The sequence below is a fragment of the Leucoraja erinacea genome, chromosome 9 (genome assembly GCF_028641065.1).
Source record: "Leucoraja erinacea ecotype New England chromosome 9, Leri_hhj_1, whole genome shotgun sequence".
In the NCBI taxonomy this organism is placed as follows: domain Eukaryota; kingdom Metazoa; phylum Chordata; class Chondrichthyes; order Rajiformes; family Rajidae; genus Leucoraja; species Leucoraja erinaceus.
Window position 1 is genome coordinate 18,975,464 of NC_073385.1, and position 21,631 is coordinate 18,997,094.

The window sequence follows — 21,631 nt, forward strand, 5'->3', positions numbered from 1 at the left end:
GGTGCTCCGCCCGCAAGTAACAACATGACGTACAGCGCCAGTTACGAATGACTCAAATAATTAATAATGAGTTAGGAACACATAAAACATTAATAATAAAACATTATCGATTAAACACGTGAATTAAATAAAATACCAGAGCAAAGGGAGGCTACAGATTTTTGGTTATTGAGTAGAGCTACAACTCGTGGAAAAAAGCTGTTTTTATGTCTGGCTGTGGCAGCTTTGACAGTCAGGAGTCGCCTTCCAGAGGGAAGTGATTCAAAGAGTTTGTGGCCAGGGTGAGAGGGGTCAGAGATGATCTTGCCCGCTCGCTTCCTGGCCCTTGCAGTGTACAGTTCATCAATGGAGGGAAGGTTGCAGCCAATAATCTTCTCAGCTGATCGGACGATTCGCTGCAGCCTCCAGGTGTCGTGTTTGGTGGCTGAGCCAAACCAGACCATGATGGAGAAGGTGAGGACAGACTCTACGATAGCCGTGTAGAACTGGATCATCATTGCCTGTGGCAGATTGTGTTTCCTCAGCTGCCGCAGGAAGTACATCCTCTGTTGTGCCTTTTTGACTGTGGAGTCGATGGTGGTCCATTTAAGGTCCTTGGAGATGATGGTTCTCAGAAACTTAAAAGACTTCACAGATGTGACTGTGGTGTTGTTGATGGTGAGTGGGGTGAGGGGAAGGGGCGCTCTCCTAAAGTCTACAATCATGCTTGCCCCTTTACCGGGGTTACGTCCGTGCCCGGGTGGTGTTAGAGGGGCATAGTTATGTAGCAGTTATTTAATGTATTTGTAACATAGTTGTTTGGAATTTGGTGATTTTGCAATATAATGGTTGGTGTGTCACCACGGCTTTGTTTTTTTCGGTAGGCACATCAGCGCTTCTACTACTGAGAAGATTACGGAGAGTCGGTATGTCAAGAAAGACTCCCTCAAACTTCTACAGGTGCACAGTAGAGTTGCATTGTGCCCTGGTTCGGCAACTTGAACGTCCAGGAGCGGAAAAGAATGCAGAAAGTTGTGGCCACTGCCCAGTCCATCATCGGCTCTGACCTCCCCACCATCGAAGGGATCTATCGCAGTGGCTGCCTCAAAAAGGCAGCCAGCATCATCAAAGACCCACACCATCCTGGCCACACACTAATTTCTCCGTTGTCATCGGGAAGAAGGTACTGGAGCTTGAAATCTGGAACATCCAGGTTCAGGAACAGCTGCTTCCCCACAGCCATCAGGCTACTAAATATGACATCAAACAGACTCTGAACTATATCAGCCTATTGCACTTTATCTATTTATTTATTGTGTACATATGTGGTCTATGGTCTATAGACACACTGAACTTTTATCTCCTGTTCTGTATTATGTTTACATATTCTGTTGTGCTGCAGCAATCAAGAATTTCATTGTCCTATCTGGGACACATGACAATAAAACTCTCTTGACTCTTGTGTTCATAATCAAATAAATTATTTTTGATACAAAAAAAACTAAAGTGCCCTGATAAGGATAGAAGTACAAATTGTGAAGTCAAAGGAAGGAATATAGATGGAGGGGGATGGGTGGGGGTGGAGAAATTAGCACAAATTCAGGAGGGGAACAGGGAAGGGAGAGTGAAAAAATGAAGAAGAGCTGTTTAAGAAAGAACTGCAGATGCTGGAAAAATCCAAAGTAGACAAAAATGCTGGAGAAACTCAGCGGGTGAGGCAGCATCTATGGAGCGAAGGAAATAGGCAATGTTTCGGGTCGAGACTCTTCTTCAGACTGATGTGGGGGTTGGGGGGGGGGGGAAGAAGAAAGGAAGAGGCGGAGAGTGGGCTGTGGGAGAGCTGGGAAGGGGAGGGGAAAGAGGGAGAAAGCAAGGGTGAAAAAGGGGAAGAAGGGGAGTTGTTCTCTGGATGTTAGTCGACTGAAATCGGAGAGTTACAGGTGGATACAGATGAGATGGGGTTTTGATAGGCAGATGATTGGACAAAGGTCTGAGATGAAAAGACAAAGAGTGTGAGATAATATAAAGATTGACGAGGTGAGGCTGAGATAGTTTACGTGAGCTAGCGTTATCTGGCTGGAGAACAAAGTAAAACGTAACCAAAGGATCATGATAGAATCTCGGAGCAAGTCTAGCATCTCAGCTCTGGATGAATGCGTCAGTGTCAGACCTGGTTAACAGCTGGGAAGAAACCATCCCTGAATCTGGAGGTGTGTGATGTTACACTGTTCTACTTCTTGCCAGATGGGAGAGGGGAGAAGAGGGAGTGACCAGTGGGGGGGGGTGAGGCTTGTCCTTGATTATGCTGCTGGCCTTGCCGAGGCTTGCGGTCGCCCCCTCTCTTCTCCCTTCTGGCAAGAGGTACAGACGTGTGAAAACGCACACCTCCAGATTCGAGGTTGAGTAGACAAAATGCGTAAAAAAGAACTGCAAATGCTGGAAAAATCGAAGGTAGACCAAAATGCTGGAGAAACTCAGCGGGTGAGGCAGTATCTATGGAGCGAAGGAATGGGTGAAGTTTCGGGTCTCGACAAGTAGGAAATAGGGGAAACCATCAAATTCCCTTCGCAAACCAGTCTGGTCAGCCCACTAACTAATCTTGTCCAGCCCAGATACAGTCAGCCAAGCATTAAATCAAACAATATGACCATTGAGTTCTCCAACGTTAATAACCCCCCCCCCACACACACACACATCGCCTACATCTTTACATTTCACAACTCATCCACGCATTCATCTTTCCCCGCCTTGACTACTGCAACTCCCTCTACACTGGCATCAGCCAATCATCCCTGTCCTGTCTGCAATTGGTCCAAAACGCCGCAGCGAGACTTCTGACATGTACCCGTAAAAGGGACCACATCACCCCGATCCTGGCCTCTCTCCACTGGCTCCCATTACGGTATAGAATCAACTTCAAGCTCCTCTTATTCGTATACAAAGCCCTTAACGGGCTTGCCCACCCACCACCCCCCCCCCCCCCCCCCCCCCTATATCAAAAATCTTCTAACCCACCTCCAGGTCCCTCAGATCGGCCGACTTGGGGCTACTGACTATCCAGAGGTCTAGGTTCAAGCTCAGGGGCGACCGTGCTTTTTGCGGTTGCAGCACCTAGATTATGGAATAGCATCCCTCTCCTCATCAGAACTGCCCCCTCCATCGACTCCTTTAAGTCACGACTCAAAACCTATTTCTACTCCCTAGCGTTTTTGAGCCCCTCTGAGGGGGGTGCTGTAAACTGTTTATGTATCAAATTAATACCTGCACTGATGTGAAGCACTTTGGTCAACGTGAGTTGTTTTTAACCGTGCTATACAAATAAATTTATTATTAATATTATTATTAACTCATCTCAACTTTAGTTCTTTAGTTTGGAGATACGGCGCAGAAATAAGCCTTTCGGCCCACCGGGTCCGCACCGACCAGCGATCACCCCATACACAAGCACTCTCCCACACACGCACACACAGACTTGGGACAATTTACACATGCACCAAGCCAATGAACCTACATACCTGTATGTCTTTGGAGCGTGAGGGGAAACCGAAGATCTTGGAGAAAACCCACGCAGGTCACGGGGAGAACGTACAAACTCCGTATAGACAGCACCCGTAGTCGGGATGGAACCCGGGTCTCCAGCGCTGCAAGGCATCAACTCTACCGCTGCGCCACCGTGACCACACATCTGACGCCCTTTTGTCTCCTTTTCACCTCCAGCCTTTCTCCCCTCCTCTGCTAATCAACCATGACCCCCCCCCCCCCCCCCCCCTATCCACCTGTATCCACCTATCACTTGCTCGGCTTTGTCCTGCTTTTTGTCACTTCTCTTTCTTTCTCCCCCCCCACTCCATCACTTTGACGAAGAGTCCTGACCCGAAACGTGACCGGTCCGTTCACTCCACAGATGCTGCCTGACCCGCTGAGTTCCTCCAGCACTCTGCACTCCCCCCCCCCCCCCCCCCCCCCCCCCCCCCCCCCCGTGTTAAACTGCTCCCATGCCCAAGAATAAAACCACAAGACACGCTGGAAGACGTTAATATAAAACGTTTTAATAAATAGTTACTTTTTTTTTGAAAGTTATCTCTAAGAAGATATCAAACAAAATGCAATACATGAACAGAGGACTTATGCAAAGCAATGCAATGTCCTGATACAAAAAAAATTACAACTTTTATTCAGAATCCATACATAAATTGTTCTTGCAATTTTTTTTTTTAAACTTTCTTTTAGAATTAGCCAGCTTGTTTTATATTTAAAAAGATATTTTCTTCAACCCCATACCTTTAAAGATTACCTCTCCACCTCTCACAGTACAGCCAGCATTTGTATACTTGATTTGCAAGGAAAAAAAATAAACCTCTCGTCCGTAATTCAGACAGAATTTAGAGCATTTAGAAACAGGTTGTCAATTGAATATATGAATAAGAAGCACACATCAGGTCATGTCTACTCTGGTTCAGAAAGGTCTGGATTAAACCCAAAGAGTTTTGCAATAAAGTTTAGGTTAAAGAAAACACACACTCAAAACAAGATTGCAGTATATAGATCCATCCATGAACCTTGTCCAGTTACCTGACAGGTAAATACTCTCCATCAGAATTTGTTCTCAAACTCTTTTGAAACCAAGTCTTTTTTTTTTTTTTAATTATTTACAATTTTTGCACTGGAACATAAAGCAAAAATTATACATTTTTATAAAATATAGAAAAAAAACAAATTGATCCCTTCATTTTTTTTTTCCCCTCTGCTCAAAGCAGAAATATAGTTTTGTTTTTGGTACTCAAAGGTAGCATTTATCAGCAGAGGTAGGAAACAGAAAGTGAGGGGGGGGGGGGAGGGGGGAGAGAACGAGAAGGGAGGCGGAGAGACGGGGCGGGAGGTAATCACTCCGGATTGCCCTCTTCCTCACTGTTCTCCAACCTGGGTTGGACTTGACCACGAGGGCAGAGGCAGGGTAATGAAGCTTTGGGGAAGGCGTCAGGAAAGTGGAATAGATATTTCAGTTGGGAGGCTTCGATATCTCAGTGATGACACAAGATACTGACTTTGACTTGCACACCCGTCTAGTGTTCTAAACTGAAGACAGGGAAAAGGGACCTGGACGTTTATTTGCGTGACTAAAAGGTCGGATTGAAAAGGGTTGACGCCAATGTCTCGCGTTTTTCCACCACCTCCTTTGACGTTCCCTGTTCCCCCGAGGGCAGCGTGGCCTCTCGAGCTGACCACTTACAACCCCACCCGCCCTCAACCAGGCTGGTGTTCGTGGCTGAGGTGGTCACACACACAGTCACCAAAGCGTCAAAATCATCTGCTTTGTTTTTCTTTTTTAAAATGACGTACTGACCTTCAGTCGAATGTAAAAGATGGAAAGGCCAGGCAGGGTAGGATGAGGTGAGAGAGAAATGCCACAAACTCCCCTTGTTTTGTCAAACATAAATTAAGGAATGGCATCTAAACAAACTTGAATTAATATCTGTCTTAAGTTATTCAATCAAATATACACAGATTCCTTAAATATATACATATGTACAAAAGGTTTGATCATACAATCGTTAATGATAGGTCAGAATGGAAGGTACATAGTTCACCTTTAATATATTTATATATGTAAAAAAAAAACTATCAGCAGGAGAGTCTTTGACAGTTGCTACAACAATTAATTCCACATCGCTGCGGGCCACTCCAATACTGGAATCACCTCCAGGCACCCTCTCACCAAGATATTGCGAGGAATTTCACTGATCGCCCTTGACGGGATTGCACTGTGTACAACACCCAGCCACCATTAGGGTCACCCCACACATACGGTAAATGCAGGGTTGGCTACGACAAGGCACTTTGGTTTTGTGTTTTGATTTGCAGGGACGCATTGCTCTCTTGCAGCTGACGTCTCCACTCCCTGCACGGCGTGGAAGCCAAACTTCCCACTACTCCAAGCCCGGGCCCGCTGATGAGGGGTGTAGAGCAGAGAACACCACCTCTGATCGCATCACAGGTCCACTTCCCCCCCTGCCCCCTCCCTTCCCCCCCCCCCTTCTCTCTCTCTCTCTCTCCTCTCTCTCTCTGCCTTTGTTGCACAAAAATCCCTCTCCTCACACTCTCTCCCCCACACTCGTCAAATCAATGGCAAACCGGAATTTTGCCAGGATCGATGGGGCAGCGAGTTCTGATGGCAGCATGCCCGCCAGGTACATGTGTGAGTGTATGTGTGTGAATGTGTATGTAAGTGTGCGTGTGTGAGTGATTGAGTGAGTGTGTGCGCACTTGTGCACGGGCGTCTGTGTGTGTGTGTGAGACGGGGGGGCAACATCCTCCAACTCCTTCCCCTGTCAACGGGGCTGAGGAGATCCCGAGAGCTGGCCTCCAGAGAGGTCGAGCGGGAGGTGGCGGTCGGTCGGTCCATGGGAGTGTCCCGGCCCAGAGGTGACAATATACTAAAGAACGCACCACAATGCGACAAGCCGAGATGCCGCACGTGAACAGTCGGCTGCTCCGAAGCTCCCAGAGGCCGCTTGGTAGTAATAGAAAACGTCAAGCTCAATTCCTCGCCCATTTGCGGTGCCTCGAGTCCCATCCCTCCCATCTCCCCTCAGTGAACTTCCACTGAGAGATTAACTACGAAGATAGCAACTGGCAAAGAGACCTTGACACCTGACAAGTCACAAATAATTTATACAAGATTTGAGGAGACACTGGTAAATAAATGTTCTATACACACACCAAAAGAAAGAGCCACTGGGCATGAAGACCGGTGCTTTCCGTCTCAATGAGAAATCTATCTCAATTTACCCCCCTTTCCCTTTCTATTTTTTTCTCTCTTTCTTACTCTCTCCCTCTCTTTTTTTTTGTTTTAAGAAAAAAAATCTGTAGGCATGAAAGCGCCCTCCCCTTCTTCACTCATACAGAGAGGTCCTTACCTCCTTCATGGATTGCTGCATTGACATTTTTCACGCAGCGGTTGTCTCTCTTTCCTGTCCGGTGTGGCTGCTTGGCTGGGGAACACTGTGAGGACTTAAGGTCGCCTTTAGCAGGCATGAATGTGATTGTACATCTCTGCGTGGGGTACTTGTCCACATCGGGCTCCTCCTCACCCTCCTGACCCACCACCAGAGTCCGTCCGCCGGGGGGCATCAGGTTCTTGCATTCGTACTGAATGTCCTTGTGGTCAATGGGGTTCCTGATGGGCTTGAGGGGCTCCCACTGATTGTTGACCGTGTCCTCCATGGGCGGGCGGCTTCTCTCCCGCTCTTTACGCCTCTTCCTCGTCCACCACACGCAGATGATGATGCAGATCAGCCAGACCATGCCGAAGGAAACGCTCAGCGCCGGCACCAGGTACCCTGCACACACACAACAGCCCAGATAGTAACTCAGCCGCATCAAATCATGAGAGGAATAGATCGGGTAGATGCACACAGTCTCTTGCCCAGAGTAGGGGAATTGAGGACCAGAGGACATGGGTTCATGGTGAAGGGGAAAAGATTTTAAAGGAATCTGAGGGATACCTTTTTCACACAAAGGGTGGTGGATGTATGGAACAAGCTGCCAGAGGAGATAGTGCTATGAGAATGCAGGGTGACTTGGACAGGTTGGGTGAGTGGGCACTTTGGCCTTGATCAGTCAGAGTATTGAGTATAGAAGTTGGGAGGTCATGTTGCAGTTGTATAAGATGTTGGTGAGACCGCATTTTAGAATATTGTGTTCAGTTCTGGGCACCATGTTATAGGAAAGATATTGTCAAGCTTGAAAGGGTTTAGAGAAGATTTACGAGTATGTTGCCAGAACTAGAGGTTGAGTAGGCTGGGTCTCTACTCCTTGGAGTGCAGGAGGATGAGGGGTGATCTCATAGAGGTGTATAAAATCACGAGAGGAATAGATCGGGTAGATGCACGCTGTCTCTTGCCCAGAGCAGGGGGAATCGAGGACCAGAGGACATAGGTTCAAGGTGAAGGGAAAAACATTTAATAGCAATCTGAGGGGTAGCTTTTTCACACAAAGGGTGGTGCGTGTATGGAACAAGCTGCCAAAGGAGGTACTTGAGACTGGGGCTATCCCAAAGTTTAAGAAACAGTTAGACAGGTACAAGGATAGGACAGGGGCCACAGTTTAAGAATAAGGAGTAAGCCATTTAGAACGGAGACGAGGAAACACTTTTTCACACAGAGTGGTGAGTGTGGAATTCTCTGAATGCTTTCAAGAGAGAGCTAGATAGGGCTCTTAAAAATAGCGGAGTCAGGGGATATGGGGAGAAGGCAGGAACGGGGTACTGATTGGGGATGATCAGCCATGATCACATTGAATGGCGGTGTTGCCTCGAAGGACCGAATGGTCTACTCCTGCACCTATTGTCTATTGTCTATTGTGAGGTTTGATGGGATATGGACCAAACGCGGGCTGGTGGGACTAGTGTAGCTGGGACATGTTGGCCGGTGCGGGCAAGTCGGGCCGAAGGGCCTGTTACCACACTGTATCAATCTATGACAGGCAGCTTCTCCAGAGAGAAGGAATGGGTGACGATTCAGGTCGTGACCCTTCTTCAGAGCAGCTACGTGGATAGGAAAGGTTTGGTTTGGTTAGACCTAGTTTAGTTTATTGTCACATGTACTGAGGTACAGTGAAATTCTTTTTTAGTTGCGCGCTATCCAGTCAGCGGGAAGACAATACATGATTTCCTCTAAACCCTACCTGTCCATATACCCATCCAAATATCTTAAGACTCGCAATATATTTGTATAATTTTCTCTGACGGCTCATTCAGATAAAGACTACCATCTGAGTGAAAAACGTTCCCCTTGAGGTCCCCCTTAAATCTCTCCCCTCCAACCTTAAGCCTGTGCCCTCTAATTTTAGAATCCTCTACCCTGGGAAAAAGACTGTGAGCGTTCACTTTATCCGTGCCCCCCATGATCTCGTGCACCTCAATAAGGTCGCCCCTCAGCCTCCTACACCCCAAAAGAGAAAGTCACCCCTCAACCTGTCCCAACTTCTTCCGATAACTCACGCATGCCCACAAGCCCAGATAATCTCGTCTGTGCCTTTTACAACTTAATGGCATCCTTCCTGTAGCTGGGTCACCGGAACATGAAAGCGTGCACTACCAGCCTCGGGAATAGCTTCCTCCCCTCTGTTATTAGGCTTCTGAATGGCCCTTCCATAAGCTAGGGTACTGTCCAATTCACTTCTACCCCATTGTGGACATTGGACTTGGTCCCTGGAGTTGGTGTGCCACATGCTGAGAACTATATTCTACACTCTGTACCTTCCCCTTTCCCCTATCTCTCCTAACAGGCAAGAGGTACAGATGTGTGAAAACACACACCTCCAGATTCAGGGACAGTTTCTTCCCAGCTGTTATCAGACAACTGAACTGTCCTCTCATCAACTAGAGAGCGGTCCTGATCATCCATCTACCCAATTGGAGACCTTCTCACCATCTTAAATCAGACTTTACTGGCTTTACCTTGCACTAAACATTATTCTATTTATCCTGTATCTGTACAATGTGGACGACTTGATAGTAATCATATATAGGCTTTCCGCTGACTCAATGGGCAGGCAACAAAATCTTTACTGTGTGCCTCGGTACACGTGACAATAATGAACTAAACTACTTATTGTACTTGAGTTTGAACGGACTGTATTCATGTATAACATTATCTGATCTGTTTGGAGAGCATGCAAAACAAAGCTTTTTACTGTACCTCGGTACACGTGGCGATAATAAACGTAAAGCTAAGCTTGGTCAGAGCAGTGAAAGGGTGAGTTGGCATTACCTGGCTGGGAGAGAGGAACATACGCCGTCTCTATCTTCACCTCGATGACCGCCAGCATCACGGTGCTGTTACTCCGCTTGGTGATGCTGTCCACCATCTTAGTCACGGCCTCACGAATCAGCGCCTCATCCTGGCCCTGGGCCCCTGTTTGCTCAGCAAACGACTGGGGTTGGAGAGACGAGAGCAAAATAAAATTGATAAGCACACAATTGGCTGCCAAGCAACATGCCTCATGACCCTACAACTCTCCCCCTTCCTCCCTCCCGCCCGCCCCAGAGAAATGGTCCAAATGTTCTCACAAAAGGTTGGGCAGGCTAGGACTTTGCTCCTTGGAGCGCAGGAGGATATGGGGTGATCTTAGATAGGGTGAATGCACAGTCTTTTGCCCAGAGCAGGGGAATCGAGAAACAGAAGAACCCACAATGTCCGTGCCAAAGTGAAACTAATCTCTTCTGCCTGCAGGTGAACTATATCCCTCTATTCCTTGCTGATCCACGTCCCTGTCTAAACACCACTGTTGTATCTGCCTTCACCATTACCCCCAGCAGCGCGGTCCTGGCACCCACCACCCTCTGTGTAAAAGAACTTCCCCCGCTGTTCCCGAGTTTGGGTCCTGGGAAACTTCAACTATTTCAATGAGCCAACAGGATTCCCACACGGACAGCAGACACATGTAAACCAGCGGAGTGGAACGTGTAACACGTCGGGGCCACATGGTGGCGCAGCGGTAGAGTTGCTGCCTTTCAGCGTCAGAGACCCGGGTTCCATCCTGACTACAGGTGCTGCCTGTAAGGAGTTTGCATGTTCTCTCCGTGACCTGCGTGTGTTTATGTGTGTGTAGGATAGCATTAGTGTGCGGGGATCGCTGGTCAATGTGGACTCAGTGGGACAAAGGGCCTTTTTGCACGCTGTACCTCTAATCTAAACTACAAAAATACACGTGTGTGATCAAACACACGCGCGTTACGTACCACGGCCACTTCCACCGCATTGTCGCTGGTGTTGGTGAGGTCGCACAATACAAACAAGGGCCGCTCAGTGGACAGGCCACGCAGCACCGGGAGGTACCGCAGCTCCGAGCAGATGTATTCCACCGTGATGCCCTGTGGAGGAGGAAAGGTAACCGATTAATCAAGGTGTCAGGGGAGAGGGGCTGAGAGGGAGAGATAGATCGACCACGATTGAATGATGGAGTAGACTTGATGGGCCGAATGACCTCATTCTGCTTCTGAAACCTATGAACTGGAGAAACACCTTCTCAGCGAAGTTAACATCCAATAAAAAACTCTTTAATTTATTGTCACCAGTACCGAGGTACCAATTGTTTTGATAGGCAGATGGTTGGAACAAAGGCCAAGTGCGTGACAAAAGGAGTGAAAAGATGCAAATTGTGAAAACAGAGGAAGTTTAGTTGAGTTTAGTTTATTGCCACATGCACAGCTGTTTTGTTGTGTGCTATCCAGTCAGCGGAATCTCAATACATGACTACAATCCAGCCATTTTCAGTACACAGATGTAGGATAAAGGGAATAACATTTAGTGCAAGATAAAGTCCAGTAAAGTCTGATTAAATATAGTCCAAGGGTCTCCAATGAGGTCGATGGGAGGTCAGGACCGCTCTCTAGTTGGTGATACGACAGTTTAGTGGCTGGAAGTGCTGGAGTAACTCCGCGGGTCAGGCAGCATCTCTGGATAATGTGGATAGGTGACGTTTCGGGACGGCACTCTTCTTCAGACTGATTGTGGGGGGAGGGAGGGGGGAAGCTGGGAGAGGGGACAGGCGGGACAAAGCGTGCCAGGTAATAGATGGAGACAGGCAAAGTTTTTTTTGATAGGCAGATGGTTGGAGGCAAAGGCCAGAGATTTTTTTTTAAAGATGTGAGGCAGAAGGATTGAAGAATTGTGTGAAGCTAGAGGAAGGAACGTAGGTGGAGGGAGAGGTGAGAAATCAGTACGAGTCCAGGTGGGACACGGGCGTGAAGAAAGGGGAATATGCGGTGGGTGGTGTTACTGGAGGTTACATAAAATTGGGGAATTTAATGTTCCCACTGTCGGGTTGTGAATATGAGGTGCTGTTCCTTCAGTGAAGGAAGCTGCCCACAACCTCCCAAGGCTTGCAGTGAGACTGCCAAACAGAGATGGAAAGCAAAGATAGACATAAAATGCTGGAGTAACTCAACGGGACAGGCAGCATCTCTGGAGAGAAGATATGGGTGGCGTTTGTTGTCATCCTTCGTCAGACTGGCTCTGTGAATAAAGGTGGTGCATGTGACAAATAACATTGAGTTTGACTTTGGGTTGGGTTGGGCAACGTTACTAGACAACCGTAGGAGAGGTCTCTCCATACATCAGGGTCGTAGGAAGGGATGAACACAGCACTCAAGGCAGCACAGTCAGACGAACTCAGTGCCACTATACCAACCCCAGCCCCGGCACCCTTACCTTTGGCACCTTCTCCTTGTTGAAGAGTAGGGTGATCTTGGCGCAGTTGTTGTCCAGTTGCCCGCTGTCCGGCTGGCATTTGGCGTGGACGGGCAGAGTGTTGGTGGGGTTACACACTCCCCAGTCGGTGCAAGGAGGGGAGAAGCACTTCATCCAGGGGCTGATCCGGCACACCTGCCCCTCCGGGCAAAGGAAGTTCTCATGACCCGGCAGATCGTGCAACAGGCAAGACTTCTGGCCGCACCACACCTGCCGAAGCAAGAACCAGCAGCGGTGTCATTTAGAGATACAGCACGGCCCCACCGAACTGTATACGCCGACCAGCGATCACCCGTACACCAGCTCCGTTCCACACACCCGTCCACACTGGTTCTGCATTTCCCCACTTTCTCATCCGCTCACCACACACCTGGAGCAATTTGCAGGCAATAATTAACAAACAAACCCGCACGTCTTTGGAATGCGCGAGGAAACCGGAGAAACCCACAGGGTCACAGGGAGAACATGCAAACTCCACACAGACAGGATGCGCCACGGTAGCTCAATGGCAGTTCCGTAGTCAACACATTATTGAGTTGGCCGTGGGGTGCAGTTGAGCGAGGAGTTTGGGCCAGCTGACGAGTGTGAGAGATTACAGTGTTGGCCTTTTGTGTATAGCACCTCCTCCACTGCCAGAGTGAAGCCACAGGCAAACTGGAGAAACAGCACATATTCCGCTTGGGTAACTTACAACACAACAGCATGAACACTGACTTCTCCAATTTTAGTTAACTGACCCTCAAACATTTTTTTCTTCTCTCCCCCCCCCCCTTTCCTCGCTTCCCTGCGCCCCACCTTTACTCATGCACCTTTCTCCCCGTTCACCTCCATTCCTTCCTCTGGCTTCACAACTCCAATCTCTTCTATCCTAATCTCTCAGCTTTCTTTTCATCTGTCCAACCATCTGCCCATCATCACCCCCTCCCCACCCCTTCCCCCTCACCAGTACCCACCTATCACTCGCCAGTCTTTGTCCGACCTCTCTTCCAGCTTTCTTTCTCTCTCCTCCCCCCACCCAACAACAATCAGTCTGAAGAAGGGTCCCGACCCGAAACGTCACCCATGTTCTCCACAGATGCTGCCTGACCCACTGAGTTACTCCAGCACTCTGTCTTTTTTCAATGTGAGTGCGTGATGGACAGATTCCGTAGGGCCCCAAGGACGTTGACGAGCTCTCTCTCTCTCCGACTATGAATACTGCTAGGATTGAGTAGTATGAATAGTGTACTAAATGTTTTAAGTCACTTTATTGGTGCCTCCTGGTTTTGTATTGGAAACAAGGAACCATTCTACTGCAACCAGAGAGCAGTCCTGAACTAGTATCTACCTTATTGGGGACCCTTGGACTATCTTTGAATGGACTTTACTGGACTTGCGCTAAATGTTATTCCCTTTATCATGTATCTGTACACTGTGGACGGCTTGATTGTAATCATGTAATGTCTTTCCACTGGGTGCTTAGCACGCAAGAAAAGCTTTTCACTGTACCTCGCTACATGCGACAATAAACTACACTGAACCATATCGTGTGCTGAATTGATGTGTTTATCTACCTTCTCCCCACTTCTTTGTACCTTTGCTTGTGTCCCCTCCTCTTTCCCACCTTTACATTAGTTCATTTTAGAGCTGCAGCAGGGAAACAGGTCCTTCAACCCACCGAGTCCGTGCCGACCAGCAAACAACCCGTACACTAGCATTATATACGATACGATAGATCTGACAACAGTTATAAAAGCACAAAAATACATGAAACATGAAATTAAAGTGATGAGTGGAAAGGATTGGGGACGTGCAAAGATTGGGGCGGGGGGAGGTGGGGAGGGAGTCAGTCCCAGTCAACCCCATGACAGAAGGGGAGGGGGAAGAGTTGTACAGTTTGATAGCCACAGGGAAGAAGGGTCTCCTGTGGCGTTCTGTGCTGCATCTTGGTGGAACCAGTCTGTTGCTGAAGGTGACCCTCAGGTTGACCAGTGTGTCACGGAGGGGGTTACATTTTAGGGACAATTTATAATTGACAGAAACATTAGACAATAGGTGTAGGAGTAGGCCATTCGGCCCTTCGAGCCAGTTTCGCCATTCAATGTGATCATGGCTGATCATCCACAATCAGTACCCCGTTCCTGCCTTCTCCCCATATCCCCTGACTCCGCTATCTTTAAGAGCCCTATCTAACTCTCTCTTGAAAGCATCGAGGGAACTGGCCTCCACCGCCCTCGGAGGCAGAGAATTCCACAGACTCACAACCCTCTGGGTGCAAAGTTTTTTCTCATCTCCGTTCTAAATGGCTTACCCCTTATTCTTAAACTGTGGCCCCTGGTTTTTGGACTCCCCCAATATCTGGAATGAACCAATTAACCTGTACGTCTTTGGAGTGTGGGAGGAAACCAGAGCACCCGGAGAAAACCCACGCATTCACAGGGAGAACGTACAAACTCCGTGCAGACAGCACCCGTAGTCAGGATTGAATCCGTGCCTCTGGTGCTGTAAGGCAGCAACTCTACCGCTGCGCCACCGTGCCGCCCTGTATTATCAGTTCAGTGAATGAGCCGCTTAGTCACTGAACACGAATCGAGACGATCAGAGAGTTGAAATGTTGCTTTAGAAAGGGACAATATTGGGCAGAACAAAGTCACCATTTAGAAAGTTACAGAACTGTAATCATTTTATCAGATTGTTCTGACAGAGACAGATTAAGCTCGAGCTAGTCCTGCCAAAACATGCGTCTGCTTTCACAGGTTTGTTTACTAGCTGGGGGAGACAAGGGAGGAGAGGGGAAGAAATGTACACACACACACACACACACAATGAAGACAGGCTGGTTCCTTCACCTGGAAACAGCAAAGCACTGCGGCGCAGTGCCAGGAACAGAGGAGGGAGTGGATGAGAAAGTGGAACAACATGTGTGTCAATAGACAATAGGTGCAGGAGTAGGCCATTCGGCCCGTCGAGGAACCACCGGCCATTCACTGCGATCATGGCTGATCTACCACAATCAGTACCTCGTTCCTGTCTTCTCCCCATATCCCCTGACACTGCTATTTTTAAGAGCCCTATCTAGCTCTCTCTTGAAAGTATCCAGAGAACCCGCCTTCAGTGCCTTCTGCGCCAGAGAATTCCACAGACTCACAACTATGTGTGTGAAAAAGTCATTCCTCATCTCCGTTCTAAATGGCTTACCCCTTATTCTTAAACTGTGGCCCCTGGTTCTGGACTTCCCCAACATCGGGAACATGTTTCCTTCCTCTATCGTGTCCAAACCCTTAACAATCTTATATGTTTCAATGAGATGCCCTCTCATCCTTCTAAACTCCAGAGTGTACAAGCCCAGCTGCTCCATTCTCTCAGCATATGGCACACCCGCCATCTCGGGAATTAGCCTTGTAAACCTACGCTGCACTCCCTCAATAGCAAGAATGTCCTTCCTCAAATTAGGGGACCAAAACTGCACACAATACTCCAGGTGTGGTCTCACTAGGGCTCTGTACAACTGCAGAAGGACCTCTTTTCTCCTATATTTGATTCCTCTTGTTATAAAGGCCGACATGCCATTCGCTTTCTTCACTGCCTGCTGTACCTGCATGCTTACTTTCATAGACTGATGTACAAGGACCCACAGATCCCATTGTACTTCCCCTTTTCCCAACCTGACGCCATTTAGATAGTACTCTCTGCCTTCCTGTTTTTGGTACCAAAGTGGATAACCTCACATTTATCCACATTAAACTTCATCTGCCATGCATCTGCCCACTCCCACAACCTGTCCAAGTCACCCTGCATTCTCATAGCACTACCTCCTCACAGTTCACACTGCCACCCAGCTTTGTGTCATCTGGAAATTTGCTAATGTTACTTGGAACATGTACATACATACACGTCCCAATCAACCAAAAGTGTACGATGTGAAGCTGCTGGTCTGCATACCTTTGTGCAGTTGATGTTGCCGTTCAAACACTGGCAGGTGTTGCACTCTTGATCCCATCGCAGTCCGTGAGGATGGAACTGTCCCGACGTGAAACACGACTTGCCAAATCCAATAACTGCAGAGGAACAAATCAAGGGATCAGAGCTTCACCGAGAAAATACACAGCTCACGTTGATCGCAAATATTCAATGATACTGCATTGTCACAAGTACCAAGGGGCTGTGAAAGTATTTTTCTGCATACAGTTCAGTAAAAAAATCTTACTGTACATAGGCACAACCATAGCCAAGTACAAGAAAAATAGATTACACTGAGGCTGTTCACGAGACTCACCAGGTTTCCGACGTCATTGTGTGTGATTCATGTCTTTCAGTGTAGTTTATTGTCACATGTACCGAGGTACAGTGAAAAGCTTTTGTTGCGTGCTAACCAGTCAGCAGAAAGACAATACATGATTACAATCGAGCCATTGTAGTGGAGAGATTTAAGCGTGTGGAGCGATTGTAATATGAGTTTGCATATTTACGTGGTTAGCAGGTAAATAGTCGCCTGGGTTGGGGCGTCATCTCCAAAGCTGTTAAAAATGCACAATCTTAACATTGCCATGAACCTCCCTCCCCCAACCCTGGGTAAATGACTGTGCGTTCACTTTGGTGGCAAAAACAGGAAGGCAGATTATTATCTAAATTATGTCAAGTTGGGAAAAGGGGAAGTACAATGGGATCTGGGGTCCTTGTTCATCAGAAAATGAAATTAACATGCAGGTACAGCAGGAGTTGAAGAAAGCGAATGGCATGTTGGTCTTCATAACAACAGGAATTGAGTATAGGAGCAAAGAAGTAATTCTGCAGTTGTACAGGGCCCTAGTGAGACCACATCTGGAGTACTGTGTGCAGTTTTGGTCATCTAATTTGAGGAAGGACATTCTTGTCATTGAGGGTGTGCAGCGTAGGTTTACAAGATTAATTCCTGGGATGGCGGGACTGCCATATGCTGACAGAATGGAGCGGCTGGGCTTGTATACTCTGGAGTTTAGAAGGATGAGAGGGAATCTTATTGAAACATAAAAGATTATTAAGGATTTGGACACGCTTGAGGCAGGAAATATGTTCCCGATGTTGGGGGAGTCCAGAACCAGGGGTCACAGTTTAAGAATAAGGGGTAAGCCATTTAGAACGGAGACGAGGAAACACTTTTTCTCACAGAGAGTTGTGAGTCTGTGGAATTCTCTGCCTCAGAGGGCGGTGGAGGCAGGTTCTCTGGATACTCTCAAGAGAGAGCTAGATAGGGCTCTTAAAGATAGCGAAGTCAGGGGATATGGGGAGAAGGCAGGAACGGGGTACTGATTGGGGATGATCAGCCATGATCATATTGAATGGCGGTGCTGGCTGGAAGGGCCGAATGGCCTACTCCTGCACCTATTGTCATTCACCCTATGAATTTCACTCTTGATTTTATGCACAGGCTTGAACGTCTTTCACCCAGGGTAGGAGAATCAAGTATCAAAAGACGATGGTTTATGTGGTAGATGCTTATAGGTATAAGGTGAGGGGGGCAAGATTTAATAGAAACTTGTGGGGCTTTTTCACACAGAGGGTGGTGGGTGTATGGAACGAGCTGCCAGAGGAGGTGGTTGAGGCAGGTACTAAACAGCATTTAAAAGACATTTGGACAGGTCCATGGATTGGAAATGTTTACAGGGATATGAGGCAATTGTGGGCAGGTGGGACGAGTGCAGATGGGGCGCCATGGTCGGTGTGTTTAAATATGAAAGTCGTGGATGTTTTGGGGGAGTCCTGGAGTACTGTGCGTAACTAGTGGCTAAGAATACATCTGCCACATTTCTCCTCTTTTGTGAGACACAAAATGCTGCAGTGACTCAGCAGGTCAGGCAGCAACACGCAAAAAAAAAATGATGGGTAGCTGCAGTCCGAAGAAGGGCCCCGACACAAAACGTCACCCATCATTTTCTCTCCAGAGATGCTGCCTGACTCAGTACAGCTATGTCAAACACACCAGGGGCAGAACAAGTGCAGGCCAAACACACATTAAACTCCCTCTACATTTTTCCACCAAGCGCCCACATACTCTGCTGTACAGGTAACACTAAACAAAACTCCCTCTCATCACACCATCAATCACACCCAGGCTCGATTAAAACACACACATTCTGCAAACACTTGGGTGTTCGACCTGAAATGCTAATTACGTTTCTCTCTCCCCAGATGCTGTCTGACCAGCTGAGTGTTCCACCTACTGCGGCCACATTCAGGGAACTATGGACTTAAGAGCATAAGATCTCTCCGTACATCAATGCTGTTAAGGCTCCTGTATTTGATCAAGTTGCATTTGATCTTCTCAAAGTGCAACACCTCACACTTGACCTCCTAAAACTCCATTTGCCATTTCCCTGCCCATATCTGCAACTGATGATACCTGCTGTATCGTTTGACCTCCCTCACTTTGTACTTCAATGGTGTCTTTATTGTATCAAAATACTGTGAAATGCTTGTTCTACACAAGGGGTGGCAAAGTGGCGCAGCGGTAGAGTCGCTGCCTCACAGCGCTAGAGACCCGGGTTCGATCCTGACTAGGGGTGATGTCCATACGGAGTTTGTACGTTCTCCCAGTGATGTGCGTGGGTTTTCTCCATGTGCTCTGGTTTCCTTCCCACATTCCAAAGACAAGGTTATTTGGCTTTGGTAAAATTGTAAAATGTCCACAGTGTGCAGGATAGCGCTAGCGTACGGTGTGATCGCTGGTCGGCGCGGACTCGGAGGGCCAAAAGGTCCGATTCAGCGTTGTATCTCTAAACTAAACTAAACTTACACATTATGCATCAAACATACAGTACATGAGTAATAGCCCTGTCCCACGGTGCGAGTTCATTCCAAGAGCTTTTCCGAGTTTAAAAAAACTCAAACTCGTGGTAAGCACGGAGAATAAACGTAGCGGGTACGTCGGAGCTCGGGGACGTCTCTTAGCGCTAACGGCAGGTACTCGGGAAGACTCGCTAACAGCAGGTAAGCACGGGAAGACTCGTGAAGATTTTTCAACATGATGAAAAATGTCCACGAGAGCCCCGAGTACTGACGAGTGGCCATTACCGTAAATCTCCGAGGTCGAATCAGGGCAAACTCGGGAGAGCTCTTGTAATGAACTCGTACCGTGGGACAGGGCTTTTACACAGATCCTCTCCAGCAAGTTAGGATTGTATTTCAAATCTCCAGCATCTGTAGTTTTATTTTTTGACTAGAATTTTATAAAGAACATAGAAGAGTGCAGCACATGGACCAGACCCTACTGGCCAGAATGTCTGTGCCGAACATGATGCCAAGACCAACTCTTGTCCATGTATGTTTCTATAAAGTACATTAAACGCCACCATCGTACTTGCCTCCACAACCACCCCTGGTGACGTGTTGCAGGCACCCACCACCCTGTTGAAAAAAAACTTGCCCCGCACATCTCCTTAAGCTTTGCCCCTCTCACAATAAGGTTATGCCCTCTTGTATTTGACATTTCTACCTTGGGAAAAAATTATTGATAATTCACGTTGTATTAGCAGCTAATAACTTAATCTAATGGGGGTGGGAGGGACTATCTTTAATCGGATTATGCTGGACTTTATCTTGCACTAAACGTTATTCCCCGTTATCGTGTATCTGCACACTATGGATTGTAATCAGGAATAGCCTTTGTGCTGACTGGATAGCATGCAACAAAAAAAGTTTTTCATTATACCTCGGTACAGGTGACAATAAACTAAACTAAATTATCTTTGGGTCTGGAATCGAAACGTCACCTACTCCTTCTCTCCAGAGATGCTGCCTCACCCGCTGAGTTACTGCAGCATCTTGTGTCTATCTTTGATTTTATCCAGCATTGCAGTTCTTTCTCACACACTTTATCACTAATTAATGCTCTCTTTGAGCATCTGGAAGACACCGAAAGACAATTTGCTGAGCCTGTGGGCAGATCAATAAGACGGAACAATGGGAGGACCTTGTTCTCAGACAAGGCACAGCTCCCCCACCCCTTCGTTAGTTCCCTTGCCTGGCGGTTGCTGGGAGACGGACGTGTAAGGAAGGAGCAGCCTCCTGTTGCTCTCAAGCAAGTCGCCACTTGTTAGAAAATAAAGCAAGGTCACAGATGGAGCCTGTAAGCCGGTCAGCTGCCCTCGAGTGTTCTCCAGTCAGGAAAGGAGTCGTTTAGGTTTATTATTGCCATGTGTAGAGAGGTACAGTGAAAAGCTTCGCTTTGCATGCTATCCAAACAGATTGGGCGCAGCGGTAGATTTGCTGCCTCACGGCGCCAGGAACCCCGGGTTCGATCCTGACCTCGGGTGTCGAGTCTCTGCAGAGTTTGGACTTTGGAGATACAGCACAGAAACAGGCCCATCGGCCAACCGAGTCCACGCAAACCAGAGCACCCAGATGAAATTGAGGGAGTGCAGAGTAGGTTTACAAGGTTAATTCCCGGGATGGCGGGACTGTCATATGCTGGGAGAATGGAGCAGCTGGGCTTGTACACTCTGGAGTTTAGAAGGATGAGAGGGAATCTTATTGAAACATATAAGATTATTAAGGGTGTGGATACGCTAGAGGCAGGAAACATGTACCCGATGTTGGGGGAATCCAGAACCAGTTTAAGAATAAGGGGTAAGCCATTTAGAACAGAGACGAGGAAACATTTTTTCACGCAGAGAGTTGTGAGTCTGTGGAATTCTCTGCCTCAGAGGGCGGTGGAGGCCGGTTCACTGGATACTTTCAAGAGAGAGCTAGTTGGGGCTCTTGAAGATAGCAGAGTTCAGGGGATATGGGGAGAAGGCAGGAACGGGGTACTGATTGAGAATGATCAGCCATGATCACATTGAATGGCGGTGCTGCCTCGAAGGGTCGAATGGCCTACTGCACCAATTGTCTATTGAAACCCACGCGGTCACAGGGAGAACATGCAAACTCTACACAGACAGCACCCCTGGTGAGGATGGAGCCCCAGGTCTCTGGCGCTGTGAGGCAGCATCTCCACTGTGCTGCCCCTTACTTTGTGTCACATCGGTTTTTGGCGAAGAAAAGATCACGTACCTTCTTGGCATCTGTGACCTGCTCTTCCTGCAGGACAGATGCACCTGTAGCCATTTATCTCATCGACACAAGTAGCTCCATAAACACAAGGGGATGACTGGCATTCATTGATGTCTTGTGGAGAGAGAGAGAGAATAAAAAGCACTTGTTAACAAAGGAACGAAGGACACTAAAAATGCTTATGAGGCCACGTTTCCTGCCCTGCCTAATTACAGATGGCAGCGCAGCCTCTGAAAGCTTGTCATTAGTTCCACAGTGAACAATTGGGCTGGGTCGACCATTGAGAGGCAGCTCTTTGAGTGGCTCTTTATTTCCCGAGCAGCTGTGCTTGCAGCCCCTGTCAAAGAACCGCCAACGTCTGTTCCCGTCCCCTCACCCCCCCGATACGT

At 47.8% G+C, this 21,631-nt stretch overlaps 1 protein-coding gene across 3 annotated transcripts in view; it reads right to left on the reverse strand.

Moving 5' to 3' along the window:
* Positions 1–6,038: 6,038 nt before the first annotated feature.
* jag2b (jagged canonical Notch ligand 2b) overlaps positions 6,039–21,631 on the reverse strand; it is a 185,388-nt gene continuing 169,795 nt past the window's right edge. For all 3 annotated transcript variants that reach the window (XM_055640249.1, XM_055640248.1, XM_055640250.1), the window contains 6 exons: positions 21,243–21,356; positions 16,155–16,270; positions 12,195–12,443; positions 10,724–10,855; positions 9,753–9,915; positions 6,039–7,319 (listed from right to left, as the gene is read on the reverse strand). In XM_055640249.1, coding sequence (XP_055496224.1) covers positions 6,877–7,319; positions 9,753–9,915; positions 10,724–10,855; positions 12,195–12,443; positions 16,155–16,270; positions 21,243–21,356 — 1,217 coding nt within the window. In that variant the 3' untranslated portion in view covers positions 6,039–6,876. The remainder of the gene's footprint in view (positions 7,320–9,752; positions 9,916–10,723; positions 10,856–12,194; positions 12,444–16,154; positions 16,271–21,242; positions 21,357–21,631) is intronic.